The sequence below is a fragment of the Pholis gunnellus genome (assembly GCF_910591455.1).
Source record: "Pholis gunnellus genome assembly, chromosome: 7".
In the NCBI taxonomy this organism is placed as follows: domain Eukaryota; kingdom Metazoa; phylum Chordata; class Actinopteri; order Perciformes; family Pholidae; genus Pholis; species Pholis gunnellus.
This window is the reverse complement of record NC_136533.1, coordinates 25983402-26007611: the sequence shown is the minus strand read 5'-3', so window position 1 is coordinate 26007611 and position 24210 is coordinate 25983402. Positions and strand designations below refer to the sequence as shown.

The 24210-nt window shown below is 40.5% G+C and overlaps 1 protein-coding gene across 4 annotated transcripts in view; it reads left to right on the top strand.

Annotated features, from left to right (window-relative positions):
* The first annotated feature begins 1658 nt into the window (after positions 1-1658).
* The window catches only part of LOC306698143 (anoctamin-1-like), an 85121-nt gene continuing 62569 nt past the window's right edge, over positions 1659-24210 (top strand). For 3 of the 4 annotated variants that reach the window (XM_079162326.1, XM_079162327.1, XM_079162325.1), the window contains exons 1-3: positions 1659-1841; positions 15502-15894; positions 22752-22850. In XM_079162326.1, coding sequence (XP_079018452.1) covers positions 1737-1841; positions 15502-15894; positions 22752-22850 — 597 coding nt within the window. In that variant the 5' untranslated portion in view covers positions 1659-1736. Of the gene's footprint in view, positions 1842-15501; positions 15895-17888; positions 17914-22751; positions 22851-24210 lie in introns of those variants that run through there. The other variant, XM_079162328.1, reaches the window with a different exon arrangement.

The window sequence follows — 24210 nt, the reverse complement described above, 5'->3', positions numbered from 1 at the left end:
TCTTGAATCCAGTCTTGGATGAGTGGCAGTCTGGTAGATTTAATGACAATTACACAGAGCGGTACTCGTTCAATCTGATGTTGAAGACACGTTTGCAGCTCATTTATGATTGATGTGGTGACGTACTTGTGGTAGCAGAAGGAAAACAGTAGCATTCTCTCTCCTGTTTCACTGACATCACATTTGCAGCTGTCTGCACCGGCTCTATGCAGCTGAACTACTGGTCACCGAGCAACACTTCATGTTGACTGTTAAACACTTCCTCTGAACAGTCCTGCTGTGTGTTTAGTGCTGTTAGCTATTGGCTCTGTTGGCTGTATTAGCCACGTGAGCTGTTAGCTCTGTTAGCCAAACACACCAGAGGACTCTGCTGCCTACCAGCTGCTAACAGCTAACTAGCTCTTCTCCTGCATACATGAGAATGCATGTACCATTGTAGTCAGCGTTTGGTTCAGTTTGGAATTTGCTTGGCGATAGTTATACATAAATTCGTACATCCAATACTTAAGCATACTAACCAGAAGAGGAACAATTTGTAATCCGTAGAGGAAAAAAAGAGTCCAAACTCTGTGGTAGTTGATGATCACTTGCGGGCCCCTACCAGCCCGTTAGGAGTATTGAGGAGTCAGCCATTAATGAATGGTGTAAAACAGACAATAAATATGTTGTTCAAAAATATTTTTTTCAAAGTGTGAATCACTGATTCCGCGAGAGATCCTTGAGCATACAGTCATACAGAAAAAATGAGGCTGATGGGTTAGGGTTGCGAGATTAGCCGTGGACAGACAGAGACAGACACAGAGATGCGCGCGCACGCACACACCCACACTACTGAATACATAATCTCCTGAAAAAAGTAGTCTTGCTGTTGTGACTTTCCGGCTGCTCCAGCAGGAATATACCCAGAGTGGAGAGTAGAGCTGTGTGAGAGTTGGTTGGTCCGGTGGAACAGTAATGGTCCAGCAGAAGTTGTCCACCACAGCAAGGAGTACAGTTGGCATCTCTGTTTTCTAGCACTGCCACTGCTGCTGCCTGTCAATGGATCAGTAAGAGTCCTCAGAGCTGAGCATTCATTTGTTCAGCCTCATATCATGTAGCAAAAACACACACACACACACACACACACACACACACACACACACACACACACACACACACACACACACACACACACATACAGACACTTCTGTTGACATATGAGGGAGATATTTGGGAATTTATGCGCCATGTTGTCATTTCTTGGTCATGCAAAGCATCACATTTGCAGAGATTTGTAGCCATTGGCAGAGAGAGGGAGAGGGAGATGTTGGGTGTGAATCGGGGTGGCTGATCCTTGAGTACAGTTGAGTAGAGACTGAGGGAGTGAGGGAGGGCACCTTGTGTTCATCAGAGTTTTATCGTTGTCTAAGTTTAGATCTTGGCTCACAGACGGCTTCTCAAGTAACAAGGCTGCTGGCTGCGTCCAGCTGCTCCACACTGAGACAGAAACACACGGAGCTTTAAAGGGAGACGAGCAAAGCCACAGAAAAGTGGCAAGTCGCAAGAAAATCAGAGGAGGAGAGGAGTGGGGCCTGTTAACGCCAGATGCTATCATATAACATCTCAGACAGGAGACACAGAAGAAGAGAGAAGGAGGAGGAGGAGGAGGAGGAGGAGGAGGAGGAGCACAAAGCGGACTATTCTGTTTGGAAACATCTCCTCGCCACACCAGGTTATCTCTGCTTTCCACCTGGACAATGGCAGAGGAAGCAGAAGGGAGAGTCGGCCTCTCTCCGACCTCGGGGTCTGAACAACAGGCTCCACACTTTCTACAAGATGTCATCTTCCACGGCAAGTTTAAGGTGAGTGTCTCCACAGGAGACAGACAAGAGCGTACAGAGACCGACAGTGATTGAGTTAAAAGAGGCAAAAGATAAAACAAGAAAGGACCACTAAATAAAGTCTCTTCAGGTAGAGTTGTAGACAGTATGGACTGTCCACAAATACTTGAAAGACAGGAAGTAGATTGTGATTTGGGATATTAGTATTATTATAAAGAAAATCACAATTTCCAACATTTGTTTATTTTAAGATAAGGGCTAACAAATTATTAGTATTTTTTACAATAACAAATCAAATTTCCAAAGACAGACAGAATTTTGAGGACATGTGTATATACAGTATATATTAAAAAAATACACAAGACGTTAGAGAAATGTTTACATTTAATGGTACATTGCGGCCAAAAAAGCAAACATTTCACTAGTTTACAATTTTCTGATTTAGATTTCATTGACTCAAGACCACTACACAGGCAGAACAATACCATGAGTACTAAACAATGGCACCAATCAGGGATGAAGTGAAACATAAATTACTTGCCTTTTTTCTAACAAACACAGAGCAGTAAACGTAATGTACCTGACCTCCTGGACAGCGTTGATGATATGTCACCCTGGACCGTCATCGCTGCCTCAATCCAAGAGGAAGATCAAAAGCAAAGGTCATTCTGCTTACTGACGGGAGAAGTCACACTGCACTTAACTGCAGAAGACAGTATGAGTCTTCTCTGTGGTCTGGGCAGCAGAGGGCTCATAAAAGAAGGGCTGGAAAAGAGCGGCAAGAAAATGAAAGGGACATGGGGCCTCCTTCATGAAACATCAGTGTGGGTACGAACAAACTAAGAACTACGGAAGCCCCGAGAGGCAAGTGAGAGAACAAAAACTCTGGTGATTCATTTTCTAAATCAGATCTGAATAGTTTTTTCTCCTGTGTTTATGACATCAAAACAGGGGGAAAAGGTTTTGCCTGGATAATCTTTCTAAGTTAGTTTTTTATCTGTGAAAACAGGTGAAAAATATGTTTTTGGATTGTTGTAATACTCATTTTGGTCCCATGAGGCTGAAGTGCAGCACGACCCCATTTTCTAAATAGGACTAAAACAATTTCTTCCAAGTGAGTTTAATTTTTCTATTTTTCTCAACACAAGGTGTGTGTGTGTGTGTGTGTGCGCGCATGTGCAACAGTGTTGAAAAAGTTAGTGGACTAATTAACTTTTTACTTATAACTTCTTTAAATGTAGTAATAATGCCTTACTTGTCACTTGGTTTCAAAAGTTATTACGTTACTCCTTATATTACACTTTCGCAGTATTATTCTATAACATGTGTTACTGAGTAACATTTAACACTGATTAGCAATCTATGTAATATTACAGGCATGTCTTTCTTTTGGCTAGAAATGTATTTTAAATTGCATTTACTCTTAGAATGAACAAACACAAAAAAAATTTTGACCAAGAAAGATAAATAATTTCACTTGTTTTCACGGATAAAGGCGGGGTGGGAGGAGGGTTATTCAGTTGGTTGCAGTCTGCAATATCACTACTAGATGCTACAAAATCCTACATACTGTCCCTTTAAATCATAAAAGCAGGAAAGAAAACAATAAAGATCAAAATAGATCACCATAATCTATTTTTCTTACTGGCCTTACTTGCCCCCGTAAAGACCTCTTGGTGGATCCATAAAGGGTTTCTTATTAGTAAGCTAAATCTACATTTTTTTGAGTACTTCAAAGGCTTGTTGTCCATGTCTTAACCTCAGATCAACAGCCGTTGATAAAGGTCTCACAACGAGATCCATTTAATAACTGCAGTGGAGCTTAATAATATAAATGACTGTGTTAACTAAGTGTTTAGAAAAAGAAAATTTGACCTTGTGGTAAGATTGTTTTGTCAGATTTCCCAAACTTCTTGTTTTTTACTTAATACAAAAACATAATACTTGATATTAGAAGATGGCACATGGCATAACACAAGTCACTATTTTTGGCACACTTGAATATATTGAATATATTTGAGTTACTAAATACCCAACTGTGGTGCCTGGTATTTTGCAGTAGAGGGTTCTCCAGTGCTGTAGATGTGTCCACAATTTCTCCAATGATCAGTGTCCTGTACTGTGTCTGACAGCTGACCGATGTTTTTTGGTTGCTAATTTTAAATAACACTGCTATTTTCTCTTCCAAACATATTATACACAGAGCTGCCACCCCAACTGCTTAATTATTCACACATCCAAGTAGTTTATCTCGGTCAGGGTTGTATGAAGATCTTATCTTATCTTATTGTCTGATTAAATTGTTACTGCTTGTCTTTGTTAAAAAAAGAGAGTTTTGTAAAAACTAAAGAAGAAAAAAAGCCTTTTGCCCATCTGCGATAGCTATTTCAGACCAGCAGAGGGCAGTGGTGACACTGCAGAGAAATTACAATAACAGCGCTTCAGGTCAGATATCAAGCTAAAAGCAGAAAGGAAATAACCAGCAGAGTAAAAACGCAACTTAAAAGTTCGTTCTTATGAAATATGTCCCAAAATGGGTTACAGGGAGCAAGTTTACGAAGTTCTACGAGGATTTAATGAATTGTGTCTTCCATTCCCCGGTGAATGTTTGTTGTGTATTTACCATTCTGTGCTAGCTAACGTAGCTAACATGGCTAAGTCAGTGTATTTTGTTAGAGTAAGTAGTTATCTTGCTAAGAATTCATGTCCTTTAGCTGAGTTGTGTTTTCTTGATAAGAATTAACTAAGTACATTGTCAAATACAGTGGCGGACCGTCAGGGCCTGCAAAGCCTTCTCTGCTGGCCTAGACAGAATCACAAAGTTATAGCTATTTTATAATTGAATAATTTTTCTTAAATACACTACATATATCATAATTTATACAAATATTTTTCCCATTATCTTATTTTCTCATTGCACAGCTACTGTCTTCCTCAGTTGCTCTGCTTCCAGTGCAGCTTGTTTTAAGATTTCACCTCTGTGTCTCTAGGTAAGAAGAGAGGCCCCAGGCCTGCAGACTCACCAGTGCCTCCAAGTGCAGTTTAAGTGAATGGGGACGATATTGTAGATTGGCATAGTGTTCAACCAATCAGATCTTTAGTTTGAGATTCTTAGACGCGCCAGAGCGGCCTGCAGGCGTACAGCTACGTCAGCATTAGCAGCAGCGCTGCAGTGAGATTCTGTGCTGTGATTGGTCAGTGGGCGAGCACGTGACTGTCGTGAAACGAAACTTAACAACAGAGACTTCGTCGAGTAGTGAGAGTTCATATTGAAAGATATGAATGAAATTATGATATTTTTAGCATTTTGCTTGGTGTAGATTTTAATTTTTTTTTACCTAGCTTTGTTTTTTAACACTCAATGGCTGAAATTGGAAGAGAAACGGATTTGTGAGTTGGGATTTAACTGTGGGATTAAACTCTTTGTCAACAAAGAAAAGATGATGTGATCAGCATTTGGTAAGTAAACTGGTTCGTTTTTTTACATCTAATATCTGAATGGCCCTTGAGTGTGTAGCAGAATGCGTGTTACTGCTGTTGTTTTCCCATTAAGCTAGTTAGCCTAGCCTCCCGAAACACTTGCGGAGACTCAGCTGTTTTTTGTTGTGGTTCTTTTTGTTTCCGGTTCAGAGGTCACACAGACCGCTGTCTCCTAGTGAGCGCAGGAAACATTACATTTCCTACAATTTAAGCTTCTGCATTTTCCAAATGCACTAGTATTATTCAAACGTATTGTTCAGTTTGTAAGCCTCGTACCAAACGGTTTAATACGAATACGTAACGTTATATAGTTACAGCCCAAGAAACGAATAATAACCCTAGCTGTGGCACCATCATGTGGTTATAAGGTGGTGTTTCAGCAGTGAAGGCCCAGGTATGAAATGCACGGCCCGCCACTGGTCAAATATGACTTGAGTTGTATAAACTAAAGCATAAATATAATGAATTAAGAAAATGCTGGTTGCGTTGCTAGCGCCAGGGTTTTACATGTGTGGCAGCTAAGAGGAATGACTGTATAGCAGTGGCGGGCCGTCAGGGCCTGCAAAGCCTTCTCTGCTAGCCTAAACAGAATCACAAAGTTATAGCTATTTTATAATTTAATAATTTTTCTTAAATACATTTAATTTTTTCTTATATGTATTATAATTTATACAAATATTTGTTCCATTATCTTATTTTCTCATTGCACAGCTACTGTGTTCCTCAGTTGCTCTGCTTCAGTGCAGCTTATTTTAAGTAGAGCTTTTACCCAATCAGATTTCACCTCTGTGTCTCTAGGTAAGAAGAGAGGCCCCAGGCCTGCAGACTCACCAGTGCCTCCAAGTGCAGGTTAAGTGAATGGGGACGATATTGTTGATTGACATAGTCTTCAACCAATCAGATCTTTAGTTTGAGATTCTTAGACGCGCCAGAGTGGTTTGCAGGCCTACAGCTACGTCAGCATTACTGCAGCTCAGAATCTAGGTGCAGCTCTGCCACAAGGTACATAGTGTGCTGTGATTGGTCAGTGGGCGAGCACGTGACTAAAGTGAAACTAATGCTTGCTAGCAGAAGGTTGTAGTGGAACGATATGGAAGAAATTATGGCAAATTGTGTTTTTTTTTACCTAGCTTTGTTTTTTTAACATCAAATGGCGGAAGGAGGAGGAGAAACGGATTTAGTGTCAGTTACTGGGAACGCTTTTCTCAAGAAGGACATTTCCGAACAAACTGGACAGTAAGAAATGACCCCACAGCTAGCAGCCCTGACCAGCCAGGAAAAGGATTTGTATGCAGCGTAGGAGAAGCGCTGCACATATTATGGCTGTGAATGTGTTTCATTTTAACTGAGCGTCGGTACTTTTGGAGAGACTCGAGTGGATCTACAACTCAACGACCACGTTCGCAGGGAAACAGCTCCACAACCGCGGCCCGCCCTTCGGCGGTCCACGGCCGAAGACGATGACCGAACGGCGGTCGAAGACGACCAGCGAAATACAACTGGGGAGGCTCGACTGGCGTCGATGAATCGAGAAGGACTTCTTACTGGAACTGATGTACTGGGATTGAACTCTTCGTCAACAAAGAAATGAGGAAGTGAAGTTCGTTTGTTTACCTCTACAGTTACTACTGTTCATTTGTCTATCGTGGCGTTTTTATGAATAATATTTGAATGGCTCGTGCTTGTGTGGTGGAATGCGTGGATCCGCTGCAGGTCTGCTGGATTGATTTGTAGCTTTGTTGTCATATGAATATATGCACTACTCTTGTGAGTTTGTCATTGTGTTAATTACATTGATTTGGACTATATTGTCCGTTAATGACGCAGCGTCCTGTCATGCTCGTATTCATGTATCTGCACTCTGCATTTCGTGTTTTGTATGCTAGGTGTTGAGCTTCATGTAACATTTTATTTCATTTGTCAAATGTTGCAGTGTTATGTGAATATGCGGCTTTTACACGAAACAAATAATAACCCGTAGCTGTGATGTCATAATGAGGTTATTAGAAGTGTAGAACAGCACTGAAGGCCCAGGTATAAAATCCACGGCCCGCCACTGCTGTATAGTAACATCAAAGTTACTGCAAAGGCGTTAATTTGGATTTTTGAGTGGAAAAAAACAACAACAACTATCCGGACAGATGAACATTGGTTTTATAAAATTTTATTTGTTATTTACCTAACCTGAGTTGGTTGAAGTAGCAAATTAAGGGACATCATAAGGGAAAAAAGGACAGAGAACTGTACTATATTTAGTATAGTGTTACTGTTACATTAATGGGGCGCTTCATGAGCTGAGAAATCTAAGCAGGTGTTCTGGTGACTTCATTCCTTATTTTTGCTGAGGTTATGAGCTTTTTGCTGCCACTAAAACGAGAAGCTTCTACGTGAATGTTTATGTATTTTGCCAACTGTGAACTGGATCCAATATGGGAACCAGCTAGAAAACCCACCCCTACCCATGACCAGTAAACTGAGCTTAAAGTGTAAACTGGGTGGAGTTCCCCTTTAGATGTTGGTGCATGCCCTCTGTGTAGTTTGATCCGCAGACACCTTCCTTAAGATCTACAGCCAGACCGTTATACTGTAAGTAGACTTCATGGGGAGAAATACTGTAGGCTCAGGTCATGCACAGCTCACAATTCACACACTATTTATGTCTCATATAGAATTTACAGGGAAGCGCCACAGACTGATAGCGACTGCAACCCCCTACTACAACAGGACTTCCAGGGTTTTCACTTGGAAAATTACCCATAATCCATTGTAGGGCTGCAACAACGAATCGATAAAATCGATTATTAAAAGAGTTGGCAACGAATTTCATTATCACTTCATTGTGTCGCGCGATTATTACGCCACTCAATAAGTGGCGGAGATGTTTGAGTGTTCAAAGCAGCCCGGTCGCCTGAATACCGCAGCTAGGAATAATGGAATAGGACTCCGGTTCTATTTTGTGGGTTTTCTCTGAACTGGGGCCATGATTAAGAGGGACGGCCGGGGGAACCTCACCCGGCCCGGACACGGAAAGGATTGACAGATTGATGCTCTTTCTGGATTCTGTGGGTGGTGGTGCATGGCCGTTCTTAGCTGGTGGAGCGATTTGTCTGGTTAATTCCGATAACGAAGGAGACTCCGACATGCTAACTAGTTACGTGGCCCCGTGCGGTCGGCGTCCAGCTTCTTAGAGGGACAAGTGGCGTTCAGCCGCACGGGATTGAGCAACAACAGGTCTGTGATGCCCTGAGATGTCCGGGGCTGCACGCGGCCACACTGAGTGGATCAGCGTGTGTCTACCCTTCACTGAGAGGCGTGGGTAACCCGCTGAACCCCACTCGTGATATTAGTCAATTTATTTTTTATTATTATTACTTTAATAATATCCTCTTGAATCCTAGGCCTATTTTTAGCACTCTGCTCGGAAATGTCTTACCCATACGCCGAAGAGTGTAAATCTCTAACTACAAGGTCTATTTGAATAATTTAAATGGCATAATAACACAAATAAATGTGAGCTTTTTCTTAACATGTGTACATATCATTGTATATGTTATTGGTAAATGCTGGACGAATGTTACACACAGCTCAAATTGAAAGTTTTCAGGTTTGCCTCTTTTATTTGCCTAAAAAGCACTTTTATTGATTTGAAATGATGCAGATGCTGGCCTAAACTCTCCCAAATCATATCAGAACATGTCAGCAGTCCTTTTAAAAAATAAATTGGCTTTGATAAAGTGAAGTATGCCTGAGAAATCAAGGTCAGCTGAGGTCAGCCAACGTCAGTTCTGATTTTGGAAGCAGCCGATATATCTGTCTTATTGTACTTTTATATACTATATAACTATATATTTCACTTCTTTTATCACTAATAGTGTTCAATCTATCTAATACAGCAGTTTGGAATCATTTTGAGAGCCTGGGCTATATAATAACCTGTAAAACATGGCTCATTTTCATCTGAATTTCAGTTTTACGGGATGTAACTGAACCTTACCAAAGCCTGTGATTGGCTGATTTGCGCATGTGACATAAGATTTGAACCAGGAAGTGTGAGGAGTGTATACAATCTTTGAGTTGTTTGACAGAATTTTAAGCCAATAAAATAATCGAAAACCGTGATCTGCCCCCATGGGTCAAACCCATTGGCCAAAACTGAAATAGGTCAAATGTTAGTTACCCTAAATTAGATTAATCCCAATGTCTTCAGGAAACAGTTCAGAGCCGTCACAGGATGTTGATAGAACAGTAGGACCCGGGGAAATATGCCTTTGTTTACATCAAAACAGCACAAAGGTAAGGAGTTTATGAAATATTAGCGGTGAAGCTGGTGTGTTGTTCTGGTGCTTGTTTGCTCACAGCTCTGTGGTGGTTTCACGTAGATAAATAGTGAAGATATCTTTGGATTCAGTGTGTTATTGGCGTGTTTTCTGCTATTTCGGTTTTCTGTGTTAGCATTTAGCTTCTTCTTATTAGCGCCTACCGGAGTGTGTGGTCGGCTCAGCCATGGCGAAAAAAGAGTGATATTGTGGACATTCTTTGAGTTGCTTATTTGAGTTTGTGTAGAATTGTGTTTGGAGTGTGTACACTGGCTTGCAGGATAGTGTTGAACAGAATCTCTTCGTTCATTTTGTAAATAGCATGTATGAAGCATTAATAATATTTTTGTATGAAAAGTCCATTCTACGACATTTGGAACAGAGCCTCGGAACAGAACGGAGACCTTTTGGGCGTCTTCAGGTCCAAAGGGTTTTAACAGCTCAGGGATGTTCGAGCAACCTGTTTGTGCACTTTCTGAAGATTTTTTGCAATGTCAGTTCTGTTTTTGAATAAAGGGTTGGAAATTAATGCTTTTTTGTTTTTTATCCGATTCATCAATTAATCGAACAAATAATCAGACAGATTAATCGATTATTAAAATAATCGTTAGTTGCAGCCCTAATCCATTGCAATATGGACATGACAATGGAATATGACAAAGAAAAAGAACAGCATTATACAAAAGAAAGTTGGATTTTCATCCATCTACAGTGTGAGGATCCTCAGTTTAGGGTTTAATGTGAACATAACATTAGCAGTGTTAAGCAGTTTATTTTAAGGAAACATATTACTGTGCATTCCATTGTACACTGCAGCGAGCAGACAAAGTTAGAGAGCTAGTGAACGTAGTGTAGCATTAAAAAGTTTTTTCTCAGAGGTTATTGACTTATATTCTAACCCGTTCTCATTTCCAACTGGCGCCATATGGACGCTTGTTCACGCCCCCTTGGCGTAACTTTTTAATGCCCTGGGTTTCCCTTGGCGTCACTTGGGGTTAAGCAACAAAAAAACTCAGTTAGGTTTAAGAAAAGTTTGTGGTTTGGGTTCAAATAATTACCATGTTTATGTAACTTCAGTTAGGTACATAAATGTGTTTGTTTGACCCATCCAGTTGCTGAAAAACATCCACACCTGACTGTTGGGTGCCTGTGCCGCTGTATGCCGACAAAACTATTGTGCGCCACACAAGTAAATGTGATGGGCAAAAAAATTGGAAAATATGAGACTGATCGGCCTGTCAGGGCAGATGAGCTGAAAGCTGTCCGGATTCGATCGGCTGCCGATCGATCGATGCCTCTCTTGACGACCTGGGAATGAGACAGAAACATGACTCTAAATGAATGCTAATGTTTTTCTATGTCTGCTGGATGTGTAAATAGACAACTGTTTGCTAACAAGTTCCCCATATCAACAGTGATCAAAAGGTCACTTAAACTTAAAAGCTGTTGTGTCTAGAGCTTCTTTCACACGCACACACGTGAGTGATCGCAAGATAACAATAGGTTAGAAAATATCACCTTCAAGACTGTATAAGAACTATGCAGTAACTGCAGTTGGTACCCAGTTGAAGTTGGCAAGAACACAGCAGCTTTCACAATATTAAAACAAACACAAACAAAAATATTCCTCACTCACAAATCCTCATACAGCCTAATGGATGATTCAGGTAGCTAGTTAGCACAATGACTTACTATGACTATAATAGCCTGTTCCAGAGCTGCCAACTTTTCATTTTAGTTAGGAGTGAAATAGTGATTTTACATGGTCATAGTCAGAGTCATCCTGAACAGTTATATATTAAAACATTTCAGCAAACCACCAAATGAGAAGATTTTTTATTAATTTCTATTGTCTTAACTATACACTACAGGTGTGTTGTACAGTGGGGAGTGTGACATTTATTTGTTGGCTGGTGGCAGCCTTTTGCATGTACTGTAGGTACTGTGTGTGCGGGTATGTGGACTGGCGACAGTCTGTGTATGTAATGTATGTATGCAATATGTTACATGTATTGTTTTAACAGCAGACACTGTATGTATGTTTCCAAGACAAATTTCCTTCGGGACAATAAAGTCTATCTTAAATCTCTCTTCTTTGTAAATAATAAATACTCTAATACATACATGTTATATAAATGTCTCATTTCAATCACAATAAGGGCTGGATTTAAAAATAAATAAACATAACAGAAAGCTTTTGAAATATGTTTATCTTAAAATAAAGTACTTAATTTTAGAAAAATGTATTTAACTGAATTGTCTTTGTCCTGCAGCTTTGAATTCAGTTTATTCAGGTGTGAGTTCTTGGTTAAAGGCTCTGGTCTCTCTGGTCTTGCAGTCCACTTTTCTCTTTTAGGAAAACGGCATGTGAAGTCCAGTCTCTCCCGTATGTTTATATCTCACTCAAGCCGCGATGCTTATTGGAATACACATATTTGATTGGCTGAGTAGCATCACATGATATGATTAACAATGCATGTGATTGGTCGGTGTGTTTCCCGGACCGCTGAACGAGTGCTGTAAAGGCTAGAAAAGCTGTGCCAGTTAAAATAGAAGCACTCCTTAAAAATTGGTTATAGGTCCAGGGTCCGTATACAACGGTGTCTAAGTTCAGATCCGGACCTCTGCTCTATAATGATTTTTTTTGTTCTTTGTCAACGTTTTTATTTGCGATATAAAATGTGAGAAATGATAAAGCAAGTCTTTCTTTGTCCTTTTTGGACCCTCCAAGTACTGGTAATGTAACGGCTCAAATAGACGCACATGAAAATCCAAGCTGCTGCTCACATTTTAAATTCAAAATAACTCATGGACCACATACAAAAGGTGCACATGGCCCACTCTGTCACAGTCTTGGTGTTTGTAGTTTTGTTTCCTGTTTTATTTTGACTTTCCCTGCCGCTTGTGTCTCGTATTCACTTCACTTCCTGCCTTTGTATGTTTTCCCGCCTTTGTAATTGTCTGCCCTGCCCCGGATTGAATCCTCCTGTCTAATCACCTGCACCTCCCCAGTGTATTTAAACCCTGTGTGTCCCCTATCTCAGTGTTGGTTTGTCTGCTCTTTACCTGGTCATGTTTTGTGTTTTGCTTGTTCGGTTTTTTCTTACACATTTTTCGACTCCCCTGCTAAAATCACTGTTAATCATCCCTTTAAGGCAGGGGTGGGCAAACTTTTTGGCTCAGGGGCCACATTGAGTTTTAAAATTTGACAGACGGGCCGGGCCAGTAGCAGATGGATGGAGAGTTTGTGTGAACTCATAAATTACAAGTAAAAGCCATTACCTAAAAAGTAAAGAAAACTTACATTTAATTTCAGTGGGAACAGTGTTGTTGGTCACTCTTTTTGCCAGTGCATCAAAGTTTGGTGTCAGTTTTGTTGTGGCAATTCTCAGGACAGATGTGAGGTGTTCATCAGTTAACTGGGATCTGTGACGGGAATTGTTGATGTTCATCACGCTGAACGTCTGCTCACACACGTAGATAGAGCCAAACAACACCAGCATCCTCTGTGCCATCCTCCTAATGTTTGGAAACTTAACTTCGCTTAGTGAAGCATAAAACTCATCCAGTTTAAGGGAGTTGGACTTCGTTTTAAAACAAAAACGATCTCCGTCCACACAGTGTTTCAGCATCATCTTTGTCATGATCTCCCTCCAGACTAAAACGCCTGAAAACGAATATCACGTGACTATTCACGTACACTGGGCATGTGGGTGCCGTGTAAACAGGAAGTAGATTGGTTGCTTAGCTAAACAAAATACGACGAGTAATAAAGTAGTCATTAATAATGAAAAGGTCGTGTTTGAGTCTCAAGATCTTCTCTAAAATCTTCCTCTATGAACTCAAACAGACACATTTAGTGGAAAGTTTTAGAAGTTTTATTTTTCAGACAGCGCTGCGGGTCTTGCTCTATCTCTCTCTCTCTCACCCATCAAATTTACTTTAAAATCAACACTTACTCGTAACGGTTTACCAGATTATGATCCATAAATGTGGTCAACACACGTCTCTCACTCGTTACCTCAGTTTCGTTGTTGTCTGTTCCAGTGATGTGCGGTGAGGTTCGTGGCTGGTGAGGCACTGACTCTTTCAGTCAGATTTACAAATATCTAAACCCAATAGAGTAGCTTAAATCACCATTCAATTGGCAGCTTGCACATTGACTACTGGTTGTTTTTCATATTTCATATCAGCATTATTTATACACACATAGGTAAGGTACATATTTGATTGCACCAGGAGCGTCTGCTCCACGATCTGCGACCTGCCCCACCGACCTGTGTTTCAGAAGCGAAAATCTGTGTAACAACCACGGATTTATAAAGACACCCAGAAACATAAAATGTTACTTTACCTGTCCAACGTCGAATTGCTGTTGATTTGGTCATATTTCCCTGTTTTTTGAGAATTGTTAAAGCTTAGATATTTAATCTTCAATGTTTGCGGTCAAAGCAAAATATAAGAAGAAGAAGAGAAGTGTAGAAGAGTAACGGAACTACAAGCATGAACCTGACCCGTGGGCTCTTGCACCCCCCCTTCATTGAGGCAGAGGTACTGTTTGCTCCCCTCTGTGCTTCTTCACTGCGGTTTCTGTCAGATCAGCAAGAATAAATATGTTCTACAGATACGTGAAATACATGACCTATTCTATGGAAAGAAAGGACTTATAATAAAAGTGTCAACAAATATTACAGTGGTGACAAACAATGAGAAAGCAAAAGGCACGCGCTCAACCTAGTTTGTGAGGGATTGCGCAATCTGAGATGAGGCACAGCTCGTCGCTGCCTCACCTCGCGTCTCCTCTCTGTTTGAACAGGACATGCGCCAATTAGGCAATTTTGACTATAAATATATGCTTAAAATGCTTGAAATCATACAGAAATTACATTTATAGCACAGATCAGTAGAGAAATATTTATTTTATTTTATTTTATCATTATTTGTTTTTTACTTTTCATGATGGCAGGTGAGGCTCTGCCTCCCCTGAGCACACGTCCCTGGTCTGTTCTCACTCGTAGCTCTGCTGGTGTCTGAATTCTCTGTCCTACTGAAGAGCATTTCATGTTTTGCTCCTTTATATTTTATCTGCAGACTTCACAATAGTTGTATAGAACAAAATAAGCATTAATAAGGACAGGAAAGTCCTCCGTTGTGTGTCCATCACCCTCCCTAAAGCTGCTAACCGTGACTTCAGACGTCCGCTCCGTAGTGCTGATAACGCCGCTGGACACGCTGCTCGCTAATTGCTCCAATAACTGCTGCTTCCTGCGTAATAATGCAGACTTTCACTGAACAACAGCTGCTAGTAAAGACAACACGGTCAGCAACACCTGTAATCAGTTGTCCATGTTAAATTAACCTGGTAGCCGATCGGTAATCAAGGCTGTTGTTCCGGGTACGGGTCACGTGATAGGGGTGTGAAGAACCAGGGAAGGACAGATCGTGACTGCTAAGAACCAATCAAGTAGTGAACGCGGGTGTGGGCATCATCTAGAGAGAATACACCAGACCCCAGCAAAGGTCAATTGTGTCTGGATGAATGCGGTCTTTACTATAATTTGGACAATTTTGTACCAATATTTGACGGGCCGGATTAAAAAGCCCAACGGGCTGTATACGGCCCGCTTGCCGTAGTTTGCCCATGCCTGCTCTAAGGTCCCTCCCCTGCTACCAGTTTTACCTTAACCTTGACACACAGAGTGTATTAAACCAAAGACATTCAAACTTAATATTAACAAAAATGTTTTACATTTTTTAACTCTATTTTGACAGCATATTTAAGGATTTTGCTGTCAACTCTTTATTAAGGCGAAACAAAGGTATTAACAAATGTATGTTTCTCTCTTATGTCTTGCCCCCCTCTGTCCCCATGTGCACACTGCCAGCTGCTGAAGGCTCTAACCCCACAGGAGAACACCCAGTGTCAACACGGCCTCTACTTCCTGGACGGTCAGCGGCGCGTGGACTACGTCCTCACCTACCCCGTGAAGAAGTCGACCGTGGGCCGCTCTGGCCGACAGGCGACGCACCTGCTTACCGAAAATGCCGTCGCCCGCAGCCTACGTCGTGGCCCCCAGAGCCGCGACCAACACATCCGACATCACCAAGCACCAAGGGCGAAGGACCCATCGTCCCCGCTGTCGTCACCGGGGACAGACGTGGAGCTGGGCTGTCTAGCAGAGACCCTCAATGGCCAAGAGGATCACAAGATTCTCAGGAGGGAGGAGTTTGAGGGGAAACTGAGAGACATGGGGCTGGAGCTGGAGAAAGACGAGGACGTGAGTTTACTTCTTTATTCATTCATTCTTTACAGAAACACTCACATCCACCTAAGAGCTATACCTACTGGTGTCTGTAATCTTCTTTACAGACATGTTTTTGTATAAAAAACATTCTTTTTGCAAATGTATCACAGTTAGCACAAGTCAATGTACGAAAATGTACTTTTTTTAAAGTTAAATGCATCATTTTAACTCTAAAAAACTAAGAGGCTAATTCTATGACAAGTGTACTATGACACTTGTAAACAATGTTCCAACTTGTTCTAGCAGTGGTGAAATGTAACCAAGTAGGTTGGTGTGTCAACTCCTTCACTTCACACAGACATTTGTTTATTTTGTATTCTTTTTGTGTCTCGGCTCGTCTGCTGAAGGACAATTTTGAGGTACTTGGACTTTACTTGAGTGTTTTCATTTTATATAACTATAAACTATAATTCTACTCCAATACATCTTAAGAGGTAAATATTGTACTTTTAACTTTAATATTAGTTTTTAGCTTTGCAGATTCAGATCCTTAATACCCCAAAAAATGTTAACGCATGTATAATATGATGTATTATTATTATTAGTGCTGGGCAACGATTACGTTTTTTAATCGTGATTAATCGCATGATTTTCTGCGATTAATCGCATTGTTATATGCCAAATTCAATAATTAATTGAAAAGTAATGTATTGCGCACTTTTATTTTAAAAGTACTGCTATATGAACAAAAGTGCTATAACATTTGGTTTGCAAACATTTTAAACAAATAAAGTGCTTTTTAACAGCAGTATTCCCTTTACACAGTAGCAGTTAAAATACAGTTATAATGATTCTGATAATAGATATTCAGCCGGTGTTCACAACTTTATCTTCATGTGTGTAATAGATGCAATTTGAAATATACACCTTGAAAACTGCAAATCAATCTATGTCATATTTTTATGTTTGTTAAATTCTTAGTAGCGATAACTAAATGATATCCTTATTATAAATATTCCAAACCAAAAAACTTAAAAAATATAGTTGAAATGAATCATTTATTTTTTGCTTTTTGGGGTATTTTGGTCCGACGCATATGCAACGCTGATTACCGTAATATGTGTGGTATTTGTTATGTATGTTGGTACAAAGAGGGTGATAAGAAGCAGTACATGGAGGGACTTAGGACCCAGGGGAATGTAGGTTTTAATTTCCTGTATGATGTGAATTTTTCACATAGTCATACATGCATAGCTGGAACAACTGCTGTCACTCTCCAACAGGCAGCTAAATATATTGTTCACGGTAAAGAAGGCTATAGTTGGAGCTACTTGTCCTAATTGTATTGAGAGGGACCCCTATCATGGTTATAACTTTATAACACAACAATTAATAACCCACAACTAACGCTCTTTAACAGGGCAAAACACCACGACACAACAGTTTGTGGCAAATAAACAATTTGTAACGCTAATCATTGTACATTTATCAAATTTCACCGCCGAACGGCATGCTGGGTACAGCTCGCTAGCTAGCGCGCTAGCACAACAGTCTGTTAACAGCTGAGAGAGGCTCTGTCGCTACAGTAACGTTACATTAAAGAACAGAACAGAGCGATGCAGGATGAACAAAGACGGACCAGAGATGCACCGATAGAGTCTGTGCCCAAGAGAGGAGCTGTGTCTGCTGTTTGGAAGAGTTTTGGTTTTAAAAAATCCGACGTTTTGCGAGTTTGTCGAGCCACTGTTGTTGACGCTGGTGGTAACACGAGCAACTTACTCCATCACCTCAGCAGAAAACATGTGTTGGAATACCAAGAGTGTGATGACGGCCGTCGGATTCGAGGCCGTCAACCAGGAACGTTAGTGCGAGTGAAAGTGAAGCCGAAGGGTCACACATCGCTTGAAGAGACATTTGCTTGAGGCAGCATATGAAAAGAAAGCAAGCGGCGGAGCGACATTACGAACGCAATAGCGATCCAGCTCTGCAAGGACATGGTCCCGCTACAGACAGTCGAGAAAGACGGGTTCAGAGCAATGATTAAAATTCAAGGTATGTCTTACTGGGGCGACAATACTTCTGCCAAACTGCTATCCCAACATTATATGAACAAACGAGCAAACCCTGTAGTAAGCAAAGCCTTTATACATGATGACATTAAAATGTTTTTATATTCTATGTACTTCTGACAGTAGAGTAAGCCACTATAAACCTATATAAAAATCCAGTCAAGGGAAAAAAGAAATACCGTGAAACTGCCAGAAACTTAAAAAATACCGTGATACACATTTTTGCCCAGCACTATTCTCACGGTGCTTATATGTTTATTTAAAAACCCGACTATGTATTTTGATATTGTCATCCTGTAAGGAGACGATCGCGCACTAAAGTAGTTGAAATGAGCTCCACCTTTGAGCTCCACCTTTACCAGCTGCAACATAAATCGGAGGAAGTTTGATATGAGATATTGTAATGCATATAGTCCTCACTTTAGATGAGGTCATACAAAACACTTAACTAACGACTAGTAACTACCTGAATTAATAACCATTAGTGCGTGTCTAAATCATTATAGATATAAATGTTATGAATTGTATACTAATGAGTGTTAATATAGGAACAATGCTTTATAAATTATTAATTAAGTGTTTACTCATACTTAACTAAAGTGTTACCAAGTCCTTTTGCAAGACCTTTTAAACGAATATGGTACTGGCAAAAAGATGCAGTTTTAAAGCGTGAAAATCATTTGAAGCATAGTACAGCGTCTTGGACCTTGCTATTTCAGACAAATTTGGGTTCCTTCCAGACTTCCTGTGTTTGGACGTTTTTAGGAAGCTTATTTCATCGAGGCAGAGGAACAGGTGATGGACAATATACAGGCCTTCAGGATGTGACAGTGATCTGGTATGTACCTGCAAAGGTTCATTAAAGGGACTTTGAAAACTCAAACCTCTCCTGCTGTCCTCCTCTCCTTGCCTCCTCTCTTCTTTCTCCTCATCTGTCTTTAACTGAGGTCTCCTGTCCTCTTCCATCCCCATGTCTTATCTTTGCCCCCTCTCTGTGTATCAAGGTAAACAATCACTTCATAGTAGTAGTGTAGTTATTTGTTTAAGGGGAATCTGGTTTCACAGTGACAGATGTATGTATAGAGGAAGTTGATCAGATGATTGATTGAAGAATGTCTACAAAGCAGTGCCAGAGGAAACGCTGGTACTTCACCACTTGTAGCCTAACAACACGGCTTTGTTTAAATTTAACTACAAGAAGTTAGGAGACATCCACTTTTAAACGTCTTCAACAGATTAGGAGGGAGACAATTTTTGTGAAAGTATTTGCAGGGTTGCAGCTTAGATATATTTGTGTATCAGGCGTGCAGAATTGTAAAGTGATATTCTGCATGTATAAGATGTCCTGATGCCAGCATATAAATAGAAAATATGGCTCTCCACAGCAGGGACTTGAAAGGGCTGACCTGACATGGCCTGTTCATAGAATGCCTTGATTCCTATTTTCCTGAAACTGGGCGTGAGGCAAATACAAACTCGCACTGTAATCACACATATGTGTGTGACCAAGCCAGTTTTGATAATTTGGTGGCCATAGGCGGTAGTGCAAACAAGGCTGAGCCCAGTGTAATGCTGGAGAGAGGCTGAATGCTAGGGGTGGGACAAAATATCGATATGTTAATATATTGTATTAATTCATCTTGTAATAATTTATCGATTTGATGGTGCCAAATATCAATATTTTTATTAAAACACGCAGCCAGAAACACTTTTTCTGAAATGCTTCCCTAATATTGTAGCCCGCTAGACCCTAGAATCAATTAATCTAAATTAAGAGTTGAGTCCATCCAAATGACACAACATATCCAAAAAGCCATAGGCTGTAAGTGGATATAGTTGTCGTGATATCACCCAAAGTTTTGACGCCTCAAGTTTGGCGTTTTGGCTATTGCCACCTTGGTTTTTTGCAACAAGTAAACGAAAGTTACCATATTTGAAGAGGAGTGACGTAGAGACACTGTATACGATTCTGGTAGCAGCCCATCCTAAATCATACTCTGCTTTATGGTCTATTTGACTCTAAATGGACCATCATTTACTAAATGAACATCATGATGTATTAAGGAAGACTAAACTCATGTTTACAATGTTAACTGAGATAATAAATCACGTGAGAAGTAGAGTCATTTTTTAACAGACAATCAGACTTATTTTTCAACCAGAGGAGTTGTCCCCTGATGGCCATTAGATAGAATGCAGGTATAAGACACTTCCACATTGGCCTCCCTTGCAAAAAACATGCCACGTCAGAGAGCAGTGCCGTTACGCATGGCCGTCTGCTGTGTTCACCTTCAGTAACTATGACACCAGACCGCTGCTCAATAACCACACACACAAATCAAACTGGTCAGTTATTCTGTTCATGTTAATTATCAGGCATCATTATAATCATTAATACCATGTGTCATGACCTCCTTTTCCGACTTTCTTGTTTTATTCATGAAATGCATTTCGGTTCAAACACTGCTTTTTCACATTTTGCAATATGGCATGAGAATTTACAACATGTAATAGAATATACTTTTAACCCCTAAGCCTATTTTGAGGCCTCTGCTCGAAAATGTCATACCCATACTTAAAGGGGCTTATCTCTCTAACTACAAGGTCTATTTGAATCATTTCAATGGAACACTTGTGATAGTTTGTTAATATGTGTACTGTGGTGTATTTTCCTTTACACAGTAAACAGAATAAGTGCATGAACTCTGCCCTTTCGTTAGGAGCAGAGATATGGAATAATGGGGGCCATATAGAAGCCATGTCCTCAATTTATGCACCCTGATGACATGTCCAGATGTTTCTTATTATCGGAGCAGGGTGCGAGGAGGACCAGGGGTCCATGTCCGAAACATGTTTATTAGGGGTCCTGGAGCGGCCAACATGTTACGCTCCTTCTGAGTTATCTTCCTAACCTCAGGGGGTGGGCATCAGCTGGATATAAGGAGACGAGGATTCTCCGTACTTTAGAGTCATTTTGAATTGGCCAAGGGCTCTCCGGCCGTGTCGACCGTCCGTATGACATGTGTTGCTTGTTTGTAATAAACTTCATTATAATATCAAGAACAGTGTCCGCGGAGCTTCCTTCGATCACCACTTCAACATCACTGCCGCATGAAATATACCACAGTACATATCAGTGTATATGTTACTGGTTAATGCTGAATGAAGATGGCACACAGCTGAAATTGAAAATGTTCAGGTTCGCCTGGAAAAAAAAGCACTTTTGTCTTTGAAATAATGCAGCAGTAAGCCTAAAACTCTCCACAATCATAGCACAACTTGTCAGCAGTCCTTTTTAAAAAAGAATTGGCTTTGATAAAGTGAAGCAGGCCAAGTTGATAGAGGTTGGAGTACAGAGAGTTCATGCCAGGTCAAGCCAAAATTCTGAATTCTTTCCGAATTTTGGAACCAGGTTTCCAGCTGTTCTATTCAAATTGTATATACTATATAACTATATATTAAACTTGTTTTATCACGAATAGCGTTCAATCTATATAATACAGCAGTTTGGCATCATTTTGAGGGGGCCTGATTTATGTGTTTTATGTGATTTTTTTCTTCGCTCCCTGTGTGTGTATTGGCAGTTTTCGAAGCCTATGATTGGTCGATTTGCACATGTGATACGTCTAAGAATGCGGAAATTAGTGTAGAATGCAGTGGGCCGGTCAGTCAGGTGATTGACAGACTTTTTAGCCACTAAAACTCCAAAAGAGTTGCGCAACAGACCGAGCGTCGAAATGATTCGCTGAAAAGTAAAAGGAGGACTATCTATGCATAAATGCATGCATTATCTCTATTTTACTCTCAAAAGAAAGAGAGGGACCGGGCGTATGAAGGCAAATCACTGTCGCGCGAGAGTGAATTTTGCTCGCGGAGTGATATAAAAGCGCTCGTCAAAGTAAAATACGCGCACGCATGGATCTCATTTGCGCTCTCGGATTTTGACAGTGATTTGCCTTCATACGGGCGCATATGTAGCGAAAGGACTTATGTGGATTTACAGAGTTTTTCGCCCAGCAAACCAGCTCAAGGTACGATGCGTTTCAAATGTTTTGCTCTGTGGTTGGTTGATCTTGTGTGTTCCACGGTGTAACGTTTGAATGGTTTGAAGGAGAGAAATATGGAAGATATCTGCGGATTCAGGGTGGAATTCTCATGCTTGCTAAGCTATCGTTCGGCCATGACGGTCTCTTTTTTTTGTGATAATATCTGCATTCAGAGTGCGTAGCTTGCCGAAAAATATGTGGTATTGTGCTAGAACTTGGTAGTTTATATATTACTTTGTGTATAATTGTGTTTTGAGTGAGTAAAATGACTTTTTTTGTATTTTTTCTCAGAATCTCGTCGTTAAGTAGGTATATAGCATTCATTATATTCGTTTCGGAAAAGTGATTTATATGACGCTCTTCTTCGCAAAACACTCTCGCGACGCCCAATTGGGCGTCGTTCGGGATTATAAGGTTGACCGTTGAGTGATGATCACCCTCCAGCCCGAGAGCTCTTGTGTTCCACCGTTGAATTTCAGGCTCCCCGAGCATGATGTTCTGCTGTCGCCCTTGAGAGAAACATTGCAAATTATGTGGCAGTGAAGACAGTGACATATGGTCCAACAGAAAGGTGGACTGTAGAACTTTCTCCAGTAATGGTCCACATTGCTCAGTGGGTTGTTTTGCTTGTCCCACCTCGTATGTCATTATTCAGATTTTTGACATGCAACATTCTATTCATTTTGAAAAGTTTCTATTTTGTATTCCCGATGACATCGACACATATGTAAGTTGTTTATAACTGAGTGGTATTTGTTTGCTGTTTGTCTCTTAGACCAAGATTTCAGGGGTGGGCTTTGTGAAGATTCATGCTCCGTGGAACATTCTCTGTCGAGAGGCCGAGTTAATGAAGCTGAAGATGCCCACCAAGAAGGTAAGACTCAGTGTCTCATTCCATTTTCTGTCTGGGTAAAGAATAAAGAAGACACTTTTATTTTAAAACTATTCAAGTAACCCAACTTTGCTACTGTCTGTATGTATGTGTGCAATGTAAAGAAAACAACTGCACTGATTGCAATGACTGTACAGTTTTACAGTAAGTCGTTGTTTTCCCAGTTAGTAAGTGAACCCGTGTTGGAATTTTATTTTGAAAAGACAGTGTATGCATGTATCGAGCTGAAACTGTCAGTTTCCTGTGAACACAGAACTGTATTGTGAAAAGGCACTATGCATGTAACAAGCAGAAGTGTGTTTCCTGTGATCATGGACGTTTATTTTGAAAAGACACTATTCATGTAACAGCTGTAAACTGACGCATCTTCCCTGACATGTCCAAAATGCTCAAGGGTTACGTAGAGAATTATTGTTTGAAGCGTAGGGCCACATTTTAAGAATTGAGAGTGAAACTAGTCTCTGGGTTGGTTGAAAATAACGCTATGGGAGGGTGATTCCTACCTCCGAAATGTAGTTTGTGTGACTGACATAATGGAGAGACTCGCTTCACAAATGTGTGCGTGATTGTTAAGGGCAGTAAAGTACTTTGTACTTTAATGCACAACAGAAATGAAGAGGGAGGCTGCTGAATGAAACCTGATCCGTAATCAAATGGGCTCAGAGCTGTTGCTGGGCAGTGTAAGCAGAAGCTCGGGGCCAAAGGCGCACAACGGCCAAAGGATATATATAATAAAACGTAATACCTAAATTAAAGGTAGCAAAACATTAAAAAAAAACAACAGAGGAACCTCTATGTTTTGAATGGATTATGGATAATTGAAACCTCTACAAACCTATGCATTTTACACATAACCGGCACAGTGTGGTGGATACCTTCATTTATCATTTATTTAAAGAAAATACGTGAGAGGGTTCCTGTTCTCAGGCCAAAGTATCAGCGTCTGACAAGATGCTAGAAACTATTTTGTCCACAGGAAGACCAACTAGTGGTAGTACGTCTAGTGGTATAGCAGGTCCTAAGTCCTAAAACATCGGATAAACTCAGTACCCAACAAAGGTACCTAACATATCCTAGAACATTGGCTAAACTCAGTACCTAACAAGTCCTAAAACATCACATAAACTCAGTACCCAACAAAGGTACCTAACATATCCTAGAACATTGGATAAACTCAGTACCTAACAAGTCCTAAAACATCACATAAACTCAGTACCCAACAATGGTACCTAACATATCCTAGAACATTGGCTAAACTCAGTACCTAACATGTCCTAAAACATCACATAAACTCAGTACCTAACATATCCTAGAACATTGGATAAACTCAGTACCTAACAAG